Genomic DNA, 24,954 nt, shown 5'->3' on the forward strand with positions numbered 1-24,954 from the left:
TGGCAAATATTTGAGTGGCACAGTGAAAGCTCGAACTGTGGGAAATTACTCATTCTAATTCTCCTATGTTTTTGGCATAATAACAAAAAAAAAAACCTCCAACAAACTAAATGTTTTTTAATATCCCATGTTTTGAGTTTTGGAGAAAATCTGGAAATTCTTGTCATTTTCTGTTGCTTTTAAAATGTACTTCCTAAATATAACCTGTGACAGACTTTTAATTATCTTTTATGGTCAACATTTGTTAAATTTATTTAAAATAAAACACATTGAAAAACAATTTGGACGCCTTATAGTCCATCAAAAATTTAAAAAGTGAAAAATTGAATTTGTCTGCTCAAACCTTAAAGAAAACCGGAAATCTTTGTTAGTCAATAAAATCTTCATCCATTATGTTTAATAATAAATTATAAAATGGGCAAGTCTTCACAGACAGTAACAGCCATTTGAGGCTGCACATCTTTATCTTTGTTTAAATGATTATATCAAAATGCTAATGGTACTATTGCAAAACTAATGTTCTGGTCAATGTTGCAGGTGTCATATTGCATAATATAAATAAAACAAAACTATAAAATTATGAGATAGACTTCTACTCCCAGTGAAAGCGTTTTCATAGTAAATCTGTGTGTACACAAGATAGAGGAACAAAAGAACAAATAAAATTGTTTGTATCATCCTAATCTTGGTCTCCCTAATCAGCTTTAACTAATAAAGGGTTTATCTTCATTTCCGTAAATCGAACAAATAGCAATCCAGAAGGTGTATCCAAAGTGGTATGACACCGGGTTTTATTGTTGCATGCAGCTTGGCTCATAAAAAGCTGTGCAACTCCAGCTGCATATTTTTACCAGTGAAAGCAGCAAATATAGAGAGGGAAGTTTTACTCGAGGGAGGTTTCACCAGCAGCCAGGCTCTGCTTTGTGCTGCTTTCTGGCTGTTTCATCATTTTGCTGATCAGCTGTTTGAGTCTAATGGAGTTTTCCATGTAAATGAGCTGAGCTTGATAATTCTGACCAAGGATGGAGACAGACTATAGACTGTAAATTTATTTCATCATTACTGATATTGTCATGGGTACTGTACCCTTCTCGATTAAATCTTTGCTGAAAAGTTGCACCTGTGACTCAGTATCTGCATCAGTGATGTGTCATTGCGAGTGTTGTACAGCAGCTGATCTGCAACTTTCCAAGAGGGCTGGCTAATTGTGTATGTTGTGTGTTGCAAAAGTTTTAGGATATTGTTTGATTTTAAAACTTTACCAGTAGAAGAGTTGACTCTACACAGAATTAATTACCTTCTTACAGTCAAGCTGTGACTCCAGAATTATTTCCTATTTTATCTTTGTGAAATAAATTCATGTGGACACACTGGCACTGTAAATGTGGGTTTTGAGTGATGTCAACAATTAGCCTCTCGGTAGTAGAACATCAGACTAATTTTTAATCCAGTGGCATTATGCTCACTATTGATCTTGTTTGATTCATGAGGTCAGATGAAGCTAAAACAATCTAACATTTGTGGAAACTCTTAACTGCTTTGGACAGGTTCACTCCAAGAACGATGTAAGGAATATGTTTGTGTCAAACGTACACATAGGATTTAGCTACTGCATTGCTAAATCTTATTAATAGTTTACATTTATTCATTTCAAGCATAATGAAAATACATTAAGTACAAGATTATACTGTGAAAATTAATCATGCTAAATTATAAAACAATGGACTTGTAGATTTAACGCTAAAAATGGTAGCTGTGTTTGCTTCAACTCGGGTTGAGATAGTTGCAGACTTATCAAAATTGCATATTTTAAGACGCCCTTCAACGGATAAAAAAGAAATAACTAAAAATGGAGGAAAATCCTCACCAAACCTGGATTCACTAACATAGACCAGTAAGAACTTTGTAAGGCATTTTAAAGACTGTATCTATGAACGCTATGAGTGGCTAGCAGCTAGCACTGAGCACAACAACCTGTGGATTTTATTTACAAATAATGAGTGAATGTTACTTTTCTATAAGCCTACGTTCTCATACAAATTTTACTTAATATTTTTTCTTTTAATCATTCAGATGTGCTATTTGAGCAGGTATGGATTGATGTTGAGCTGAACTGGGAAACAGAAAAGTTATGTTAAATTGCTGGCTGTTCAATTATATGTGCTGTTGCCTGTGTATTTTGTTAATATATACATTGATGTATTACTTGATATGTGCATTGTTCCCTTACTTGACGTATTTTTATTCACTGGCATATTATTGGATGCCTGTTGCTCGGTGTGGTGCATAGTTTTTGCATCGTCCTTCAGAACGTGTATCGTTCAGGTATAGTTGACGTCTATTGAAGGCTCTGACTGAAACCTTATGAATCGCCACTGTAATGATTAATAAGATCAAAAAACATCTGTGGTATGTATCCGTAGCTTTTGTTTAAAAATACTGTATAATTTCAACCCCCTAACGGTGCTGGATAAGATTATACAATTAAAGTATGGTAAACAAAACATTATTGATCTTTAAAATTTATTGCAATTATGAACCCAAAACTGTGTAATTCCTGCGGGGTTTTTTTCATCAAACTTTTATTGATTTTTTTTCTGAACGAGCAGAGATACTTTTTTTTGTACATTTGACTGATATCTTGAGGAAAATATCCCCTGTCAGAAAGTCAGTGTCGCTCCTCAGTGTGTATCTGCAGCACAAGTGACTTTATTGCTGCTGTAGGAATCAATCCGGCTCCATTCTGGGTGAAAGCCAGCAGTCTTGAATGTTGTCTCCCGTCATTTTTCAAGCTTGTTCTGAATTGAGTTTCTCTCTTTAAAACGCCAGACAAATGACTTGTGTGTATTTACTCTGACCTTTCCTACATTGTTGCTCTGTGGAACATATGTGAACCAGTTCTGTGACTCCAGTGCATGAAGTCTGATGCAGTGAAAGAGAGGGACAATGGGAGGGAAGAAGAAGAAGCCCAACTAAATTGGCAGATATGAAATTAAACTTGGGGACTTTTTCAGTGACTTCATCCAGAGAGATAAAGTTCATTTCTGGGGAACGTGTAGAGGCTGTTCAAGGGCAATGACTTTCTCCCGCTGCATTCATTTCTCTTCATTTCCTTAATGCGTGGCAGGTGGCTGTATGGTGGCCAAATGCAGCAGCATGTATAGTCTGCACTCTAGACCCACGGGAATAAACATGTTGATGTCTAACATTAGTGTGTCCTGGGTCTTAGAAATGATCACAGCAATGGCTGTATGGAGGGAATTGCTTTACTTTGTCAGTTTAAGCACCACTAAAGATACATTGCCAATGAGGTAAAGGTTTATTCTCTCAGGCATCTCTGTCTCTTTGTATTTATTTAGCATCTCACTCAGCGATACTGGGAAAACCAGAAAATAAAACAGTAAGTCCAAACCAAGTCAGCCTAATTGTGTTATTCTTTAACTAACAAATATTAACTGTAGGGTTTTCAAAACTGTAATCGTTGTTTTTTAGTAAGCTATTGAAAAAAAAACAGAGCAGCATCATTACATGGAGGAAAATAGCCACAATTGTATTCAAAAAGTCATTTTTGTCAAGAATAAATAATAAATCTATTTTTTTAGTAGCTGCAGGAGCTGCTACTTACAATTTTTTTACTTAGTATTTTTGTGTGCATTGCAAAACTGTAGCGTATTCTTTGACACATTACTTTATTGACCAGTGAATCTGGGTTTCATTAACAATCTGTTTTTGACACCTTTTAACACCATCCACAGTAAAAGAGCAACAAAAGTCTGGAATATCACCTCGCTGAGGCTCTGAATGTTGCAAAGATGTGAGTATAACCCAAAAAATGTGATTAAAAATTAACATTCAACGCAAAATGCTTTGAATGTTTATGATGCCAGAGATGAACTTTTATACATTTTGTTCCCACAGGATTAACTGGAACCACATTGAAATATCTTTTTATCCAAATTATGGGTAAACTAGCTTATCACCATTTTCATAAACATACTTTATTGAGACATGAAAATGACAGAAAATTCAGAAAATTACTCTGGAATAACAGCATATAAAAAATTCCAGGATAAAAAAAATAGTTTAGTTTTAAAATGTTGTAAATGCAAAATGCCTTAAGTTTGGTTTTAAATAACTATATGTGGAGAATTCATGGAATAAAGTTGTAATTGACCAAAGATTAGTTAAATCTTTTTGTGCCATCTACAAATGAAAAAATAAAACTAGGTAAGATTTTATTTAGTGAAATTTGTTATTCAGTGTACAAATTCAATTTATGGGTAAATAAACTTCTTTTTAAAAAAAATAAACTTTGATAGGAAAATTGGTAACATTTCAGTCAATGTTTGTTAAAAGGAAAAGAATATATGGACAAAATTGTATGTGGCATGGACTTCAAAAATCAAGATATTTTTAAGAATAATAAAACATGTTTACTCAGAGCTTAAAAAAGCAAATACAATAAAAATCAAATGTATGTAGTATCAAAATTGTCTACTTCCACACAACAGTTCAGTTCACCACATAAAGTGGGGTAATTATATATGGTGATTTATATATGCATGCAATTGGATTATTGATGATCTTCTCATGGAACCAACAGTGGAAAACATGTTAAATAAATAGAAACATTTTTCCAGATTGCTGTGAAATGTGTTTATATGAATCAAATCTGATAACTGATTTCAAAGTGCTGGTAAAAATCTTTTCTCCATGATTGTCATAGTTGACATTGTCAGGTTTTCATGATAGATTCAAAATTATTTAGCAAGAAATATATTTTCCGCTATTGTTCAAGTAAAAGATTTGTGAAAATAGGAACCTTTGTCCCAACTAATGTTTTCAAAAATCTGGACTAAATGTCTAAGGAGAGCAAGTTATCGACTGAAGAAAACAGTTCCATGTTGTTTGATCCCTCTCTTGATTGGAGGACAGAAACTTTCTGTAAACTTGTTTGTAGCACTTGGGATTCGATTAGATGTAGTTTTTATTATTAAGCTCTTTTGTAAATTATCTGTCACAAAAATGACTCTAAAGAGGAAGTGACAGTATGATAGGTTTGCTCACATTAAAGCTGTTTTCAGTTAAACTTTAAAAGCACATGCTCAGTTTTTGAATTTGTCTAGTTTCTAGGTTGCACAAAGACTGTAAAGTGAGTCACTTGGCACAAATTTTTTGCTTTTATTGTCAACTTATGTTCTTCAATGAGCTGAAGCAGTTTGGATTTTTTTTTTGCCACTGTACATTTTTCTTTACACAACAGTAGGCTGCACTATGAACTATTCAAAAGTTGAATAGGACCTCAGTCATTGGCAATTCTGCAAGATCAGGCCCTCGACACGCCTACACTCTTGGAGGCTTTTCTGCCACAAGGGGCTGAAGGCGATAACAAAAAGATTCGGACTGACAAAAGCTTCCTGGTAAACCGGTCCATGTTAAACAGAGGCAGTGGGAAAAAGTGAATGCAAGCATGTTTACAGTGCATTGTTCTCTTTGAAAGCATGCCGGTTTGTTTGTGTATATATGCATCTCTTAAGGGCATGCTTGAGTGTTTTCATGAAACTCTGACTGCCTTTCCATTCTGTATGGATGTTTCTTTATGCCAGGACTTAACCCTCAGCTCTGTTGCTATTTACTGAGGATCCTTACTATGCTGTCTGTCCAATCCACTTGATTCCCTGTAAATCCCCTGGGTCTGGCCTGTGCTGGTGATTTGTGGTTGGCTAGTGGGCAATTGACACATTGATAAATCCCCCTCAGATGGGGTGCGATTCATTTGAATCAATAGAGCCTTATCGTCTGACGGGCGTCAAGGCCGTCACGGCTGCGACTGTGTCAGTTCACCTAAGGTCCCTTGGAGTCAGCCTGATTTGTTGGTTTTGACAACAAACATCGTCATGCCACGTGGTTCGTCAGAGAGTCCACGGGCGTGAATGAAGGCAGGATGTTGTCTGTCACTGGGTAGCAGCAAGGAGGACGGGAGACAGCGAGAGGGAGACAGATGTGAGAAGAGGCAGAGAAATATAAAAATAAAACGGAGTCTAGCAGTGGAGAGTGATGATGGCTTTTTTAAAATAATAAATATTTAGCTTTATTACAAAATGAAATCAAAACTACTTACACTCTTCATTGCATCAGACTGTAATTCTTCTCTGAGGTTGGTTTAGTTTCAGATGTGGGTTTCATATGGCTTGTGTTGTCTGGCCTCCAGTTTCTCCTCTCTTCTAGATCTCGACTGTAATCTGGCCAGTCTGGTGGCTCAGCTTTGCACAAGTTGTAATTCAGTGTCACACCAGGAAGAAGCTGTGAGGCAACTCCACTCTGCCTCTCAATTCTAAGTAGGACTTCAGATTTTTATAGTGGGACATATACAGCTGTAGGCTTGGTCTAATCTTTGATATCAAGTTAAATACATGAATTTTAAAAACTTAGGCTTTCAAAAACTTTTAATCCTACTGGTTACTGTTTGATGGTGCAGTTGGTGTGAAGATCTCTGGCTCAAATCCCAACCTGAGATGTTTCTACATGGAGTTTGCATGTTTTCCCTGTGCATGCATGGCTTTTCTTTGAGTACAGCGGCTTCATCCCACAGTCCAAAGACATAATTGTTAACCGGTCTCTCCAAATTGTCTGTAAGTATATGAGTATAACTGAAGTTTGTTTACAACTTCAGGTAAAATTATTCAAAATTCTGCACGTTTACTTGAAAATTACAACTGGAGTTTGTTTTAGAGTTTAATTACATTATTCAATCAGTAAATCAATATGCTAGATTGTTAGTGCAGTAGGAGTTTAATTGTGTTGAATGCTGAAGCTAAATCCTGCTCATGAGCATGAAATTTGCTGGTTATTTTCAGATTCCTCTGTTGTCTGCATCGGGAGACTTTTCAATAAAGACACAAACAAAACCACATCGTCTGTGGCTGAACTCTGCTGGGCCAAACGCAGCTAATGGAGACAAAACAATAGACATCGTTGTCATCTCTGCTTCTATGTGAAATGCTCTCTTTCTTTAGGGTGGTCTGAGTCAAATAGCGGGCAGCTGCCAAAATGAACTGTATTAAGTTTGAGTGGAGAACATTGTTTTTTGGAATGTTTTAGTTCAGAAAAATATTGAAAACAGGAAGAGAAAGGAAAACTGTGGGAAAGTAGCATGTAACTAACACTAAAAGAAAGAGGTTTTCTGTAACACAGACAAATTCAGTAACCAGTTGTCATCATTCAGATCTAAACTTAGGTGAAATGTATATCATGCGTTTATGAGACACCTTTCTTAAACTCCAGCAGTGACTCCTGTGAAATGTGCTTTCTGTTTGGTTCAGGAAAACATCTGGAGATCCTCACATAAATAATTATACATAAAACATGTTTGGTTCAGAAATTAATCACAAAGCTTTGATTAAATCTTAAATTCATATTACATCACAAGACCAAGAACAACTTCATTTGACAAAATTTGATGGGAGAACAATATCCGTAAGATTATGAACTTAAATTCTATTATGTTTAAAGCCCATGTCGGCATAGAAAACAATTAATTTAGTGTGTGTTAATATTGTGTGTTTTCTAATGAAGAAAGAACTTTTTATTTTTAGGTTTTACATCATCAAAATACGGTGGCCGACAGGTGCAAATGCGCAGCAAAAGAGAAACATGCAAACAAAAAAAAAAACACGCGCACAAATTAAATGCGGCAAGCAAAAAGCAAATAAAATGCAGCAAACAAAAAGAGAGACGCAAACAAAAAAGAAGACACCCCCGAATGAAATGCAGCAAACAAAAAGAGAGACGCAAACACCCCCGAATGAAATGCAGCAAACAAAAAGAGAGACGCAAACACCCCCGAATGAAATGCAGCAAACAAAAAGTGTTGAAAACGGAAGTGCTCCAGACCACTAGGGGGAGTCAAAGAAAATAGTATTCATTTCTATGGGACCAGATGCAAGATTCTTCTTCTTCTTCTTCTTGGTATTTATTGGCGGTTGGCAACAAACTTACAGTAGCATTACCGCCACTTACCAGTATGGAGTGTGGTTCGAGATGGTCTATAAACTTTCACTTTCTACCTTTTCCCTCCATTAACTCCTGATTAAACATACCCCCACACATACACACCTGCTTATATTATCCAACTTGCTTATAGCTTTATATACCCCTCTTTGATATTCTTTACACACTCACACCCAACTTGCTCTACTCATATCCTATGAAATAGCTTTGTTTTTTTAAGATACCGAATAATTATTTGAATATGTCTACTCCCGAAATCTCTCCTCAAAAATTCTATTAAATTAAACCTTTCTTTAATACCTACACACTCTCTCAGCATGCATCTTCTCTCTTCTTCATACTTACAACACTCTAAAATAACATGCTCTATTGTTTCAGACTTCTCACAATAATCACACTTTCCAGATGCAAGATTCAGAGAGATACCTTTACTTTCTTTCAAATTTCTTTCTCTGAATCTTGCATCTGGTCCCATAGAAATGAATACTATTTTCTTTGACTCCCCCTAGTGGTCTGGAGCACTTCCGTTTTCAACACTTTTTGTTTGCTGCATTTCATTCGGGGGTGTTTGCGTCTCTCTTTTTGTTTGCTGCATTTCATTCGGGGGTGTCTTCTTTTTTGTTTGCGTCTCTCTTTTTGTTTGCTGCATTTTATTTGCTTTTTGCTTGCCGCATTTAATTTGTGCGCGTGTTTTTTTTTTTGTTTGCATGTTTCTCTTTTGCTGCGCATTTGCACCTGTCGGCCACCGTATCAAAATGATCAAATTCTGAAAAAAGGGAAAATGAATTTGGAATAGAATAGAATGGAATCAGGGAACAAATGTACTTTGTATTATAACATTATAACACTTTGTATTATAACATTATAATACTTTGTATTATAACATGATCCACACAATCCCCTTCATTTTTTATGTTAAACTGCACTTTTTGGTCAGTTTACTTATGTTCTTTATTCTTGTGTGTGAAAATGGTTCTTTTTATTTTTAGGTCTGAGGCATGAGTTCTTCAACTTTCAGCTGAGTTTTTCTATAAAATCAGAATGCTCACCATGCTTTACTGCAAAGATTTGTTTTGTTGTGTTACAAACATAGTTCTACACATAAAATGTTTTTTTTTATTATTGCAAACTAATGTAATAAAAGTTATTTAAATCTGATCAAATCAGATTTGGGCATTTGAACATGATTTTTGAGAATTCCTCTTTAAATAAATGTAAACCTGGAATTAAGACACACTAATATGATGCACAGTATGTTAGAATTTTCAGTTTGTGAACTTGCTAACTTTAAAATATTTTGACAACAAATTATTTGTAATAATATATAAGAAAGTTAATTTGTTTTGACTTTCATAAAAGTTGTTGTAGCTTTTCAGCAGCAGGATGGCTGAGGGCTGCTGTGTGAGTGCAGTGAGCGTGTTGGTTACCCTTCACTTGACTGTCAATCCCGGGAGTGCCTGCCTCCTCCTGCTGCTGGATTATGAGGTGAACTCCGTCTGAATGCCGACCAGCACCGGATTCAGTCTCACTCTCTCTCCGTTTCTTTTGTCCCGGTGTGCCACTCTTCTCTGTCTTTCTGAAATAGATGTATTCACATGACACCACACACATGCTGGCTGTTCACACCTGCTGATTCTCACAGTGTGACACACACACAAAAACACTTGGCATTGCATGCAGCTCATCCCCAGAGGACATATAGTCGGGGCCGTACGTTAGCTTACCAGATTCAATTTATTTTTCTGAATTTTTTTTAAAAGTGAGAATGCACTCAGACAAACTCCTGGCATGTAATCAATTATCAGTTTGTTTTACTGTGTAACACGGAGGGGAGTGATGTATTTTTGCACTGTTGGGGTGAGCAATTACTCTGATTGACCCAGTGGGAGCGCTATAATTACAGGTCAATAGTGTCCTTTTAAAGGTGATGTCTTTTCTCAGTTTGTGGCAACAAAACAAGTGAGCACAGATGCTCAAGTTTTTGCTTAAGGTCATTATTTAATATTTTTCTAGTTCATGCAAAAATTTTAATTGTTATTTTTGTATTTTAATCAATTTTCAACATTTTTGTAACCAATTACATAAAATATGTATTGCTTTCAGACCTAATAGTTTGCTTGTTCTTGTTGGTGCGAATTTAAAGAAATACATCTGAAAAGTGGAAATCAAACTTTATGAATATGTCCTTAATACAGTTTTATAAACTTAACTAAATCATAATAATTTCTGTTAAAAGGTGCTGCTTTTTACCATAACAATTAGCTTCATCTTGTCCAAAAGTTGAAATGTATTGTACATTTATCCAAAAACTTGCAAGATCTTACAGTAGAGATGTTAATGCTGAAACAAATGAGAGTTTGCAGTGATTAAAGCTCTCGCTTGTGGAATCTCACTTGTGTCGTGCTTACCATCAGCTCATGATCGTCTATTGATTACCCGGCTTGATTAGGGTTATGTTCCGGGACTGCGCACCACATGCCCTCCTCTTTGCATCGGGCTTGCCGCGGATGAGACACGCTGACCCGCGGGGCGCTCCGGTCACCGCTCATCAGGCCTGACACTGCTCGATGGTGACAACGCTAATTGTCAACATCTGGGAAGTGCTTGCCATTCTTCAGCTCCTGCGCAGACTGAAACGTGGGGATCTGTCATAACATGTCAAAGTAAATTAGCATCAGCTTAACGTTGCTAGTGGAAGAGGGAGGTAGGGGCATGGGGGTTACCCCGCCAGAATTATCAGGAGCTTTTCCGCAGAAGATGCATAGTAAAACATTCAATTTACCAGAGCCAGTGCTAGAAATACTTTATAGCAGTTTCCCCACATTCTCTACTTATTGCTACTGCTACAGCTGCTATTTACTATACTATTGTTGCTACTGTCAAAGTTATTACAATTATTAACAGTCAACTACATTAGGGCTTGAGCTGGAGATGTGTTGTTTATCTTGAGTAAAAATACGGCATATTTTACTGTATGTTGGCTTTAAAAACAACCATTTAAAATATACAAACTTCAAACTTCTTATAGCTTTAAGTTCAGAAAATGAACAAGAAATACTGCTGTTGAAATGTATTATTTTGTTAGTAGTATTAATTTTATATTGATACTCAGTAAATCGGAATACCATAAAAAATTAATGCCAGAACTGTTCGTTAAAAATAAAACCCACAAATATTGATTGCACATATATATGACAAAGACTAGAAAAATCATGAAGACTGCTTGGCAATTTTTGAGGTAACTTTGGGAGCTGACAAAGTTTATGTCAGTTAACAAATTATGCTGCTGTAGGTGTTTTATTAAGCCAACAAATATGCTAAAACTGTACACTGCTGCCAGGCAGCTTTTGTTTAAAATCAGTGTTACTTTGAAAGAATTGATGTGCATACTTCTTCTTATTATTTTTGCCTGGATACAGTAGCACCTTGATGATGATGTCTTTCTCTTAGCAAAGGGAAAATAGTTGGAAAACTCCTGGATTACAACATTCAGCAACATGTGGGAGAGGGGAAACGCCTCTCTGCAGTGAATATAGCTGTAATTAGGAAGTTCTGTCTTTTATGGAGTTACATGTTTTCTCATTTACACTTTTCCTTTCTGTTCCAACAGTTTTCATACTAATTTAAATCTTGTAAAACTGTGGTTTAAACACGTTATTTAATTTTAACATAAATTGAAATATAAAATGTGCATTTTTATATTTTTTTCATGTAATAAACTAAGCTGTCACATTATACTACAAAAAATGTTATATTAGGAAGAATCAGTATTGAATTTGTATAAAAATGCAATAGGATGCAACGACCTTGATGAAGAATATGGGTTGGTAAATGTTTCCTATACGACACTGAAGCAATACAAACCTGATGGTACTTCGTGGTACATCATATGCCTACAAATCTAGACTAAAAACTGGGTTTTTAGTCTTAAAATCTAGACTAAAACTTTTGATTCTGTTTTTCTTTTCATAGGAAAGTGACAGTTTGTGGTGGGATGCCTTTGCTACAGAGTTTTTCGAGGAAGATGCTACCCTCACGCTCTCCTTCTGCCTCGAAGATGGACCAAAAAGATACAGTAAGAATACTGCAGGCATCTCCTTTTTTAAAAAAAAAATATTAAAATGTTGTGTTTGTTAGAATGAACTGGATAACTGTGAAACTGTTTCATTGTAAGGGCTCGTTTGTTGAGACATTCAACGTGTTACATGCTGCTCTTCCTGCTGTTTTGCTTTTACAAGCTTTATATTTTCCACTTCATGAGTTATTGTGGTGCTAATCTGGATCTTGTGAAAATCTTCCCAATTCAATTTACCATCATTACTATTATCGCCATCTATCAATTAGATGGATTTTTATTACATTGTAGGAGGCAAAGTTGAAAACAGGTTGTGAAGCAAAGCTGTTGTTTTACAGAAAGTCTTAGCTTTCACATAGGTTAAGACCTCTGTCTGTGGTGTTCATTATTCCTTCAAATGATTTTTTGCTGAAGTAAAAAAAAGACATATTGCATTTTTACTTCTCTTTAACCTGCTACTTCCTTTACCAAGTTTCTAGTCAAATAATTGATTTCTTACTCTCCCAAAATACCTCTATAACACCTCACTGAAAACAACAAAAAAATGTGTGAACTTTCTCAGTAAAGATTTTTACCTCTGAAACAATATTTTTTCCACACAGCATTCTGCTCTGTGTCCCTGAGAAAATTGTTATCTCTCTCTCAAGCTTTTACTCTGCATGTGTTTGAGCATTGATGCAATGTCACACCCAACTACTGGCAACCTATTTCTAAAAGTTTCATCACAGGTCTAATATATGGGTTTCACTTTCACAAATTACTTTTTTCATGTAGATTCTGTTTTAACTTTAGAAAATTGTTTACATTTGAAAAAACATCTACGTATATTTTAATTGGAAAAAGCCTTTGATGTTTGGGGAAACATCTATCTATCTATCTATCTATCTATCTATCTATCTATCTATCTATCTATCTATCTATCTATCTATCTATCTATCTATCTATCTATCTATCTATCTATCTATCTATCTATCTATCTATCTATCTATCTATCTATCTATCTATCTATCATAGTATATACAGTATATATATATATATATATATATATATAGTCTATAAATAGTCTATATATATATATATATATATATATATATATATATATATATATATATATATATATTTGGTCTGTACTCAATACAGATATATATATATATATATATATATATTTGGTCTGTACTCAATACAGATATATATATATATATATATATATATATATATATATATATATATATATATCTGTATTGAGTACAGACCAAATATATACAGATATATATATATATATATATATATATATATATATATATATATATATATATATATATATATATATATATGTATTGAGTACAAACCAAAAGTTTGGACACACAGTTGTGTCCAAACTTTTGGTCTGTACTGTATATACTGTATATATATATATATATATATATATATATATATATATATATATATATATATATATATATATATATATATATATATATATATATATATATATTTCATATGAAATATATATTGTTTTCCTATAAATATGGGAAAACAATATATTTATATATATGCATGTTATGCATGTTTTGGTATATTAATGCATATATTATACCAAACTTGGCATAATATATTGGTATATTAGTTTGTATAAAACAATCTTGTTGTGGTACAGGCTAAATACTGTAGATGGCAGGAGTCAAAGTTTCCCAGCAGAACGTTGCCCAAAACACACTGACTCTGCCTGGTTGATTTTCTTTTTCCCCATAGTTCATCTTGGTTCCATGTGTTTCCCTTCTGACAGACGAAGATGCACCTGGGCGTCCATAAGATGTATAAGAACACATGATTCATCAGATCAGGACACCTTGTTATGATGCTCCATGTTCTGGTTAGGATGCATTGTTGGTATTTTTGGCAGTATACATGGGTCAGCACTGACTGATCTGTAAATATGTATGTAATAAACCACTAGGCAGTCATGTTTACCCATTTTTCTGGGTTCTAACACATCAACTTTGAGGAAAACATTTTCTTTTACTGTTATTTATCCCACCGACATGAAAAGATAATCAGGGATATTTACGTTTTCTGTTGGCAGTCATAATTCTCAGCCTGTTCAGTGTATGCTGGATGTTGCTTTTCTTTCCCACCTTGAGGATTTATAGACTCATTCATTTTAGATCTTAAAAGTTTGTTATGCTTCAGTTTCTAAACTCAGTTTTGAACTCAAGAAACATCAGAACTTTATGTTATACATTTTGTCATATAAACTCCAAAGCAGATGCTCTGACTGAGTTTGTGATTTTGTTCCCTCCATCTCATTTGCATGTTTTGTTCTGAAACATATTGAAAATCACACAGACATAGATAAGGACGTGGTGCACTGAAATAACCAGATGTGTGAGTGGCGTCGGCTGCGTTTGCGTGTGTTATTGTGTGTCGCAGCTCACCGGTGGAGGAGGAGGAGGAAGCGAGAGCAGAGATACATGCAGTGGAGGAGTGTTGTTAGCTGGGCTCAGCTTTGCTTTTCAAATGTAAAAATAAAAATCCCCACCGGTGTAGAGATGGTAACCCTGTTCCCCCGGGAACAGGAGGCTTAACACCATGGCGATGATGACTCACCATCAGTTGCGAGCTTTTGTCGATTCACATTCAGGTGTGCTAAGTTGCACACGTTCATACAAACACCTTCACCTTAAAATGCATTCCAATTTTACTAGTTTGTCGAAGAAAAGCAAAAAATTGGAAAGTGTTGTTGTCCAAGACTGTGCATAACCAACTACTACATATGATAATTATTAATAAATAACAGTTAAAGGGATGTCCTTATGACCAACTTTAGTGTTTAACGTCGGCTGATTGGAGATTCAGTCTCTGGTTGCAGTCACAGCTGTGAACAGCTTGACTCTTCAAGGAGAAAAACTTTGTAGCTTTCAGAAAACAACATCCTGTCAGATATTCAACTAATTAAAATGACAATAAATACACCAAAATAATTAAAGACTTTTCAACAGCTAATAGTTTCTTATGGTATCTAACTTAATGAATGAGAATAACTCAATATTTTTGGGGGGTTTACATAAAATGTCTTGATTGGCTTGTTGCTATTCTTAGGATGTTATTCCATTCTGTCCCCATAATACATTTTTACATTTAAACATTACCTGCACAAGAGCAGAAAATCCTGTGTAACATAATAAACCCCCCCCCCCCCCAAAAAAAAACAAAAAAACAACTAAACCTGGCACCCTGTAAAGGATTACTGGTTAAGTTTCCGGATTAAGGTTCAAGACCATGAAAGCACTGCCTGTCAACCAATCAATACATTGAGAAAAGAAACTAAGGAACTAATGTTGATTAAAATGCATACCTTTGAAAACATTACATTGTTATTGACCTGTTCAGCCAAGTTTCATTTCATGTGTGAGTAAAAGACTTTGAAGGTTTGTTGGCCCTGTTTAGTATGAAATTAGAATGTAAACAAACAAAATGTTTAATAAAAAAGAAATAGTTTGTGATGTATCTCATGTTTTTGTGTAGATTTTCAATGGAAAATATGACCCTCAAAAATGGCTTTAACCATGTGTGCTAGTACATCACCAAAACACTGGAAGGGCCACCAATGGCCCCCGGTCACATTTTGGATACCTCTGCTTTAAATCTTTAAAACACAGTTTTAGTCTGGGGGAATTAGGGTCACATTAGGAAAAAGGAGATTAATCTGGAGTTTAGCATGTGCATTCACCAACTACATCTAATATTGTTTCCTGATTTCTTATTGCCTCTTGAATGTGATTGGTCTTCTCTTTCCAGTTCCGCCTGTTTTAAATTAATCCACAGTTGTCCTGAGTCAGATATCTCTAAGAAAACCCATATATTTTGCTGATTTGTACACAGCCCTGGTTTCAAAAACCATAAAGAAAATTGTTGTAATGAAGTTCCAAATTTTCTTAGACTGCTCTCTTCCAGCCCAAATTCTCCGTGGCAACTTGGAAAAAGAGACACGTTTGTTCCGATGAACGGAAACGTTTCATCCCAAAAGATACCGCAACAATGGATAAAAAAATGTAAGATTTTCTTCTTTTGTTCACTTAACAGCTTTCCACCAAATTTAAGGAGTTCCAACAGAACTTAACAAATAAACCTAGAGACATCTCTGGACCAAATGGATGAGCACATGATCTACAAAATCAAGAGGGAAAAACTAAATATATTATTACAATACTCATAAGGTCATTACTTTTTGACGATTTATATGGTTCTTATAGCTCAAACTGTTTACTAACTGCAGAACTGAAACACCAAATTAAATAAGTACTATAAAATAAAATTTAAAAAATTCTGTTTCTTTTAAAAGTCATCACTTTTTTATTATTTAAAGCTTACCTTGCAAAAAAGTCTGTTTTGTTCCCCATCACCCTCTGTTTTGTAATATTTTCCAATTTGCAGCTCAGTAGGGCTGGGTGATATGGCTTAAAAATAAAAAATCTAATTGATGAAAGAAAATTAGATTAATTTATCAAATCGATTTATCACCCGCCCCTACAGCTCATATACATGTGTTTAAGCTCCTTCTTCTGCGTTTAGTCTCCACACTTAAGCTCAGTTGCTCTCTCGTTGCAAAAAGAAAAACATGTAAATGTGCCAGCCAGCGACCTCATGCTGAATTAATCCTATAGCTTCCAGCTGTGTAAAGCGCTTAATACTTGTAGTTACTGTCATGCAGGTCAGAACAATACTGACCAGTGTGGGAAGTGCTTAGTGGTGGCTCAGAAGCAGCCATGCTGCAAAACAAAAGCTTGAGACTTACTGCAGTGGAACAGCTGTATGGATTCTAAATATAAACCCGCAGGTGTAAAATCAAGAGATTAAAACTGATTATGCCGAAGATTATTTTAGCTCCTCTTTGTCAGGTTTATAGTGTTTGTGCTAAAAAATTAAATATATCTTTAAAACGTAAATGTATCAAGAGAAAATGTTTTAGTTAGAATTTATTATACAGTTTCATTTTTATAGCATATTTATTAGTGTTTTTGTTAGTTTTCATTTTCACATTTGCTTATTATTTCTAACCCGGTACATTTATAATTCCTCACATTGTGTGATGGATAAAGGCTTAAAAATAAAAATTCCAATCCTTGTTGGAATTGAATCATATTTGTTTGAGTGGCTTACATGATAATTACAAAGAAACATTTCTTTTACTCGAGTCTGAGGTGCTCTAATTTCATAACGTTCAGTGTAGGAAAAATTAGAAAAGCTAATTTACCTAATCTGTTTCTTTATTGCGAGGACTGTTGTTTTGTAACTCGTCTCCAGCTGCTGTTAAACGGGGCTTCTCAAAGGAAATAGCTCATATTGAAAATAACTGCTGTAACTACTGGAAGTTTTCTTCATGAGCACTCAGTGTGCCTTTTTTATACTTTCATTTTGAAGTTGGCTCAGAATGTTTGGTTGAGAAAAGAATATTTTTTTAACGCCCAAAGTAGAATATCTTTTATTGTCAGGTAAATATGTCACTTTGAGGGTCAGTAGTATCTGTGGGATCTCCAGAAAGTTTTTATAGACACCTCTGGTATTGCATTGTATCCTTCTGGCTTTGGGGGCCAACAATTACTGACAATATTGAATTTCTGAGATGCTTTTGGTTTAATCATTTTGCTGGACAAAAAAAATTAGTCAGAAATTAGTTTGCAAACATGCAAAATGAATCAGTCTGTCAAAACATTTTTGCCAGATTTAGAAATGTGATGTGATGCTAGCACCAATAAACCTGGTTTCACAGAACTAATTAAGATGTGCATTGGCAGCAGGTTCCCCTGTGACCCTGCAAGGATAAACGGCATTGGATGGATGGATGCACAAAAGCATGACAATGAAATTTGTTTTTGATGCTGAACTAAGTATTGATGGTCTTTCATTTCACTAACAAATGTTAACACTTTTTAAGTTATATAAAGAGCATTGTCATAATCAGCCAATAATGAACTATTTTTGATATCATATGATATCAATACATTTTCAACATTTGCTTACATCCATTCATTGTCTTCCATTTATCTTTTCCTGAATATTTGGTACAGTGTAAAAAGACTGAAAATAATTTAATAAGGAATATTTACATCACTAAAAATATAAATATGCATTAATGGTCAAATAAAATCGAGAAGAGAGTAGATGTAAATTTTCTAATTTATTCAAAACAGAAATGCTTTTATTTTTAAGAAGTGACATTTTTGTAATTACAAAGTTAATGTCTACTTAATCCCATTCTCAAATTGTCTGCTTCTTTATACTATATTGCATAAAACTGGACTTGTGTTCTTTTTTCTACTTAATCTAAGACGGAGGACTTGGAAAAAATATTAGAAAACCAATATTTAAATCTGCATTTAAAATGTTTGTCCTGAAGTCTAATTAATGAACATGTTCAAAACGTAGCTATGAGCTACAAAATAAAGTGTGAACCATGAGAAAAAGCGAAGAAGCAAAAATGTAGCGAGAAGGGATTTTATTTTGAAAAACTGGAAGTGATATTCTAATGGCTCAAATCTGTCAAGTCTCAAACCTTCAGTCGAGTCCAAGTCAAATCTCAAGTGATTCAAGTGCAACTCTTCCAAGTTGCAGACTTTAGTTCTCATTCCTGTTGAGTAGTAATTAGGTATAGGATAAAATAATCTATTCAGTTCTTAAATATTTAAAATGTATATATCTCATGTAAAAATTTGCACTTAAATACTATACATACTGTTAATACTGTCCAAAAACTACCTAATGCAGCATGAACAGCATTTTATTTGTTTGTGAAATGGCATAAATGAGTCTGAGATTCTTAAGCACCCGAACAAGAGGCTCTTTAATCACTTCCACCATGTACCACTAATAAAAATCTGATTTTACCAGATCACCAGTGCCTGCTAATTGTAATCTTCATATATGAGCCACAATTACAACAGAAGAGAACATAAGATGCTTATCCAGAGGGATTGTATTGTTTGTTGCCTCACCTCCTCCTTTCTAAGATCTGAGCACTAAATATGAGCTCCGAGACTTTTCTGCCTCTCATATCACATAATCTTTAATAGTTTCATTTCAAATAGAAGCTAATAAAGATGTGTATTTTCAAGATAGTGTGATTGATTTATTTTAATGTGTTCTCATTGGCGTCATGTTTTCATCAAAATGTCTATAGTCATACATCAATTAGTGCCGGCTATTGTTTTGTACTTTTTTATGTATAAAACTCAGTCTAATTATGTCCTAATTCACAGTGGTCTGAAAACTCGGCTGGGTATCTTGCCTCGCTTTGCAGTCTATGAGGCATCTGATGAAAGCTGCGCTCTATGATGCAATCAAAGAGCAAGGCTCATTTTAGAAGAAGTTCAAACAAGAAGGAGAAAACTTTGCATGTTTCGTGGGCTGGTTGAGGGCAAACTGCAAAAAAAAAATTTCTCAACGCATTCGCAATTCATCTTGTTATTCTGGCATTGCGGGTCGCAATTATTGCAGCGATGAAATGACCACAGCTAATTCTCTTTTAGCAAGCATAAGGACATAATGAGGAGGCAGAAAAGACAAGGGACCCACTTTATTACATGAGAAGGAACGAGCCAAAGCACCTCTGCCTTGAAGTCGAACAAAACAATGGCTTTTACTAAGAATAGAACATTTTGATCAATAAGCAGAACCAGTGAGTTCTGCCATATTTTTATTATCACTTGATGATTATAGTTAGCTAAATATATTGAATATTTAGCATTTTTATAAACACTCTAAAATCTGCATGTAGCCTAGATTTAATATCTGCTATTTATATTGCAATTAAACACATATATGTTTTTACAAAACTGAAATTTTTTTCTCTTCCTAGCAAGAATTACAGCGAGTTGCTGAAGCATTTACATTTTCTGTAGAAATAACAAATCCAGCTTATTCATAAAAACAGTTGATGTAGTTTAAAAGCAGAAATAAGAAGTGAACAAACTTCTGTCTTCACTCCCTTCTCTACCACCACACAAGATTAGAGCCATCAAGTGATAAAGGATAATGATCAAGTTCTGCAATATTAATGATAGGAAAAGTGAAGTAGTAATGTATGGATTAGAGTGCTCATGATTACTTTATGTAGAAATGTTGAACAGATCTGATATTCAAAACACATGCATTTGATATGGTTTTTAACTTTTTAATATGTAGAAATGTATTTATCTCAGTGCTTCCCAGCCCTGGTCCCTCAGGTACACTGCCCTGCATGTTTTAGATGTTTCCTGCTTCAGCACACCTGATTTCAGTTAGTAGCTGATTAACAAGCTCTCGCTCAACTGCATTTATCTGAATAAAGTGTGTTAGACCAAGGAAACATCTGAAACATCCTGGGCAGTGTGTCTTGAGGAGCATAGTTGAAAAACAGATTCATTGGAATATGCATTAAACATGCTGTAGACCACAGGTGTCTAAACTTTCTGCGATGTTTACCAAAACTTATATTTTAGTCAAAAAAATGTATCTGAAAGATTAAAAATATGCAAAAGTAGATTAATTGCAAATGTTTAGTAAGGACAAAGATCATTGCATCTTGTTCAGCATAGTTTAATTAAAGAAAATACTTCCTGATTTTAATTGGATATTAGTTTGATGGCAAAATGTTGTCCTAAAATATTTTACCATCTGCATCAAACAACATGGCTCCCAGGCTGCACTTTCGACAGCCTTGCCATAGAATATTCTAGAACTTGTTGTAAAGTGCATTATAGTAGATGGTTTATATAATAATAATAAAATGTAGCAATATCAATAGCAAGAATTTAACGATTGTCATATAGTGAAATGTTTTAGAGTATGCATGCTTTACACATTTATACAGATGAGTTGCTCTGTGTGTGTGTATGTTGTTTTCTCTACTTGTTTATCCTTGCATGGTTGTGGGTGTGTCCAGTGGTCATTTATTGAGAGGCGGGGTCCATCACAGGGAAACACAGATACACAAGGAAAACAACCATATAAACACACACTCATACACAAGGACAAGGAACAGTCGTGTTTTTTGACTGGGTCAGGAAGCTGGAGTACCCAGAGAGAACCAATGCATGCACATGCAGAAAGTACAAACTCTATACAGAAAGGATTCCCAGCAGGAAGGTCCTAGGATTTGATTCTGATTTTTTTCTCCATAGACTGATCCTTTGTTGCCCTGAGTTATTGCATTTTGGTCCTTTGAAGCTTGTAAATAGACATTTGGGGATTCTCTATGATATTTTAACCAGGGGATATTTGAAGTCCACATTAACAATGTGGGCTTTGTCATGTGTGTTTTGGTGACGTGAATGATGTGACTAGTGATGATGGTATTTGTCAAAGTAACTTTTACCTGAAAGTAGGACACAACATTTCTCATCAAACTGCACTTAAAGGAGCTGAAAAGCCTCATTTCTGTCATCTGTCAATATTTTTATGTTTGAATAATCCCTTAGACATTGATGACCAAAAGGTTGAACATCTCATTATATTTACACAATAATTCACAATATTATGAATTTTGTTAATTTTGATTGTTTTAATGAGGACAGTTTTGTGCTGCAGCAAGTAGCAGCCTTAACAGATGTTAAATTTCATATTTAAATAAAAATCAAATTTTTGAAAATTCAGTGTCACTTTGTTAATGTAAACTACATATTAACAACATATTTATATGAAAAAGTCTAAAAATGTATTTAAAAAATTCACATTTTATTAATATTTTGGAATCAAAAATACAAATCAAGAATATTTTTTCTGCAATGGTCTGTAAGAAAGTCTTTTGCAGCTTCCAGAGGGCACAATAACCAGTTATTTTCCTGCAGATTGTCATATGAAAATATTAATGGCCAGCTTAAGTTAGAACGATGTTTGTAGAAACCCTCACTTCACTATTAAGCACTATATTTTTGCACTGCACGGTATTAGAATGATGTTTTCAGGTACTTTATGCATATTGATTATGTATTATGACAGCGTTCAGTCCATGCAGTAATTTGAATGTGGCTGTGTATGAAGTCCTGCATACCTTTTATCTATTTTCATGTCTGTTTTTAAGCTTTAGCAACAACAAATATTTGCATGTCTTATTGAATGCGTGTAAGTATTGGTTTGTGAGTTAATGGTATCTTGGTGCTTCTGTGGTGGCGGTTGTTTTGAAAGGAAGTAGGAGAGAAGGGGGAGCGGGTGGCGGTGTTCGACTCTGCTTTAGAGAGATGGAAAGGATTGAAGGTGTAGAGCCGTGATTGACAGGTGGGATGATGCGGCCCTGGCTCAGCTGCAGCACCGAGGTGTAGGCTGCTACTGATTGACAGTCGAGCCCAGACTGGGAACCTGGATTGGCCACAAAGAAAGAGAAGATGGAGAGAAAGAGCTGCAGAGGAGAGAGAAAAATCATACATTCCAACATAAATATCCAGCCTTAACGCTTTGCTGTGTAGTCTGCTTCAGAATAGTTCAACACTGCCATCTATTGTAAACCAGGCTCGTCCTATTTTAATGATATCACTGACAGCTGTCTTCCTACCTAGAATGCTTCTATGTCTTTGGCTGCAGTGAAAAAAGTTATTGAAAGCAGAGATACAAATAGTGAGAGGATTGAATGACAGTGAGGCTGTCAGAAAACGTAGAATGAGTAACTAAAGGAAAGAAATGTTTGGATAAGAACTTTCTAGCAGAAAGAAAAATGTTTGCAGTTTATTTAAGCTTCAAACACATAGCCAGGATTTAAAGAAGTTTAAAAGATGATAATATTGAACTAATGTAAACAATATTTATCAAATGTCATTTTATTCAGAGAACAACATCAGAAATCTTGATGTGAAAAAAGTTAAAAGGTTGTGTTAGTTAATTTTTTAAGTCTTAGAGGTTAGAAGCCAGGATGAGGGTGCAAATTAAATAAAAATCAAAATGTTACTCTTAAAGGATATTATATTTCCTGCCATTTTGTCTGATAAGGAAGTATACTGAAAATGCCTTGGAGGGGTTGACTAAAAATTCTCCTATTTGCTAAATGTTTCCAAACTCAGTAAGTTTTGGCTTTAATTTGACAGATCTGAGATGTAAGATATAAAATTTAGTGGTATTAAAAGTTGTCTGTGTTCGCACAGTTTTCATCTCATCCCTCTCAGAGCGCTCTTGCTTGTGCAGGCTCGCAGGCTCATTCCTCACAAGTCCTGCTTGTCGTGACTTCTTCAGAAAGCCCTTCTGCCCTCTACTGTAGGGAGAACAAGATGCATGCAGCTCTCATAGGCGTTTCACATCCAAAGAGAAGATGCCAATGCTCTCTATCAGCTCTTCAAGCCTTAGTTTAGTGGCTTTAAAGTGAGAATGAAATTATTTTTTACAATCTAAAAAAAGAAAGGATAGGTTTTTTTTCTGCGTTCAAGAGAGATGGATGTTGCCTCACTGAGTGCAGCGATTCCAATCAGAGAGCAGAGAAAAGATCTGAATGAAAATGTATTTTAACATTTCTATTGTGGCGTTTAACTGGCATGCTGTATTAATATTTTGCTCTGTAAAAAAAAACATGCCTAATGTAGGATGAGCTCTAGTTAGATTGTTTATTTTTGAATCAAATTAGCTGAAAATATGCAGTTGAAAGTTATTCCCCCCTGCAGAGTTGTTTTGTGAATCAGTATTCTGATAGTATCAGCTTGTTTTTACGCTGAGAGAAACACTCAAACACTCACTGCATCCCAACAGATCTCTCTTTCTCCTTTAATGGGTCCATCTTCTCCTCTGATAGACTATTTTATGTTTTTTTTTGCACTTGAACTCCCAACTTTTCCGTTAAAATCAGACCTTCTGTGTTTTTGTTTTATTTAAGGATCATCCACCAGAGAGAAGTTTAAGCTTCAGGATTTGCATTAAAATATAACCTTCTCATTAGTCCGAAAGATTTGGTCAAATCAGTTCTCATGCATTTTCCATTTCACAACAGAGGCATTAAAATGGATTGTTGCAACCATGATCATATTTATATGCCTTCTAAAGCTTGTTTGTTTGTCTTTATGGATGAGATCCAAACATTTAGGTTATTATAAAATCTGAAGCACAAAAGGCAACTGAAAAAGTTTAAACCTTTTATAAGATGTGCTGCTCTTCTGAAAGACATTGAAAACAATGGTACTAAGCTGCTTATTGTCTTCTGTCACAAAACAAGGGAAAAAAATACATATTCTATCAGCGGTTGATTGGTTAAGAGATGCTGTTTTATTGTGCATTTCATTTTTACTCCATATTGGAATGCATAGGTTTAAATTTGGGACATTTTCAGAGGTGGTCCTTTCAAGTCTGAATACCAAGTGGGGAATTTATGCTTATTAGGTCTGGGATGGTGAAAATCCAATAAGGCTGCCCTGCACATAAAACTATAAGATAGTTTCCATATTAAACTGCTATTCTGCAGTTTTGATTTTTGGATAGGTATTTACCCTTTATTTAGAGTACTCTGATAATTCAGGACCCATTTTTGGGAGTTACCGATACTTATTTACCTTTGCAAGCGTCTGAAGATCTGCCACTGTTCTGTTTGCTCTCTGAGAGGGCTGACTAACAGACCCGCCCACCAGGTCACATCTGCACATGCTCGGTCAACAGCAGTCACCCCACTGTTTGAACTTAGCAACTTTATCACTATATTTAGCAACTTTTTAGGCAAAAAGAAATATGTATCAGCCAAAATCAGTCAGCAAATCAGGCTTTTAAAAGATCATAATCTGTGATATCCAAAACACTGCAATCTGTCCAAACCTTCCCTTTAACATTATAATGAAAAAAAATCATGATAAGAATTGTCATTTATTTTAATAGGTACAAACTCTGTTTAAAGAGCAGTACTTATTTTTGTGAGGCTTTGACTGTATGTA

General features: G+C 34.9%; 1 protein-coding gene across 5 annotated transcripts in view; it reads left to right on the plus strand.

Annotated features, from left to right (window-relative positions):
• Nucleotides 1–24,954, plus strand: part of ldb2a (LIM domain binding 2a) — a 110,279-nt gene that overhangs the window by 11,985 nt on the left and 73,340 nt on the right. For all 5 annotated transcript variants that reach the window (XM_032555119.1, XM_032555123.1, XM_032555122.1 and 2 more), the window contains exon 2: nucleotides 11,983–12,085. In XM_032555119.1, the coding sequence (XP_032411010.1) occupies nucleotides 11,983–12,085 (103 nt within the window). The remainder of the gene's footprint in view (nucleotides 1–11,982; nucleotides 12,086–24,954) is intronic.

The sequence above is a fragment of the Xiphophorus hellerii genome, chromosome 23, assembly GCF_003331165.1.
Source record: "Xiphophorus hellerii strain 12219 chromosome 23, Xiphophorus_hellerii-4.1, whole genome shotgun sequence".
NCBI lineage: Eukaryota > Metazoa > Chordata > Actinopteri > Cyprinodontiformes > Poeciliidae > Xiphophorus > Xiphophorus hellerii.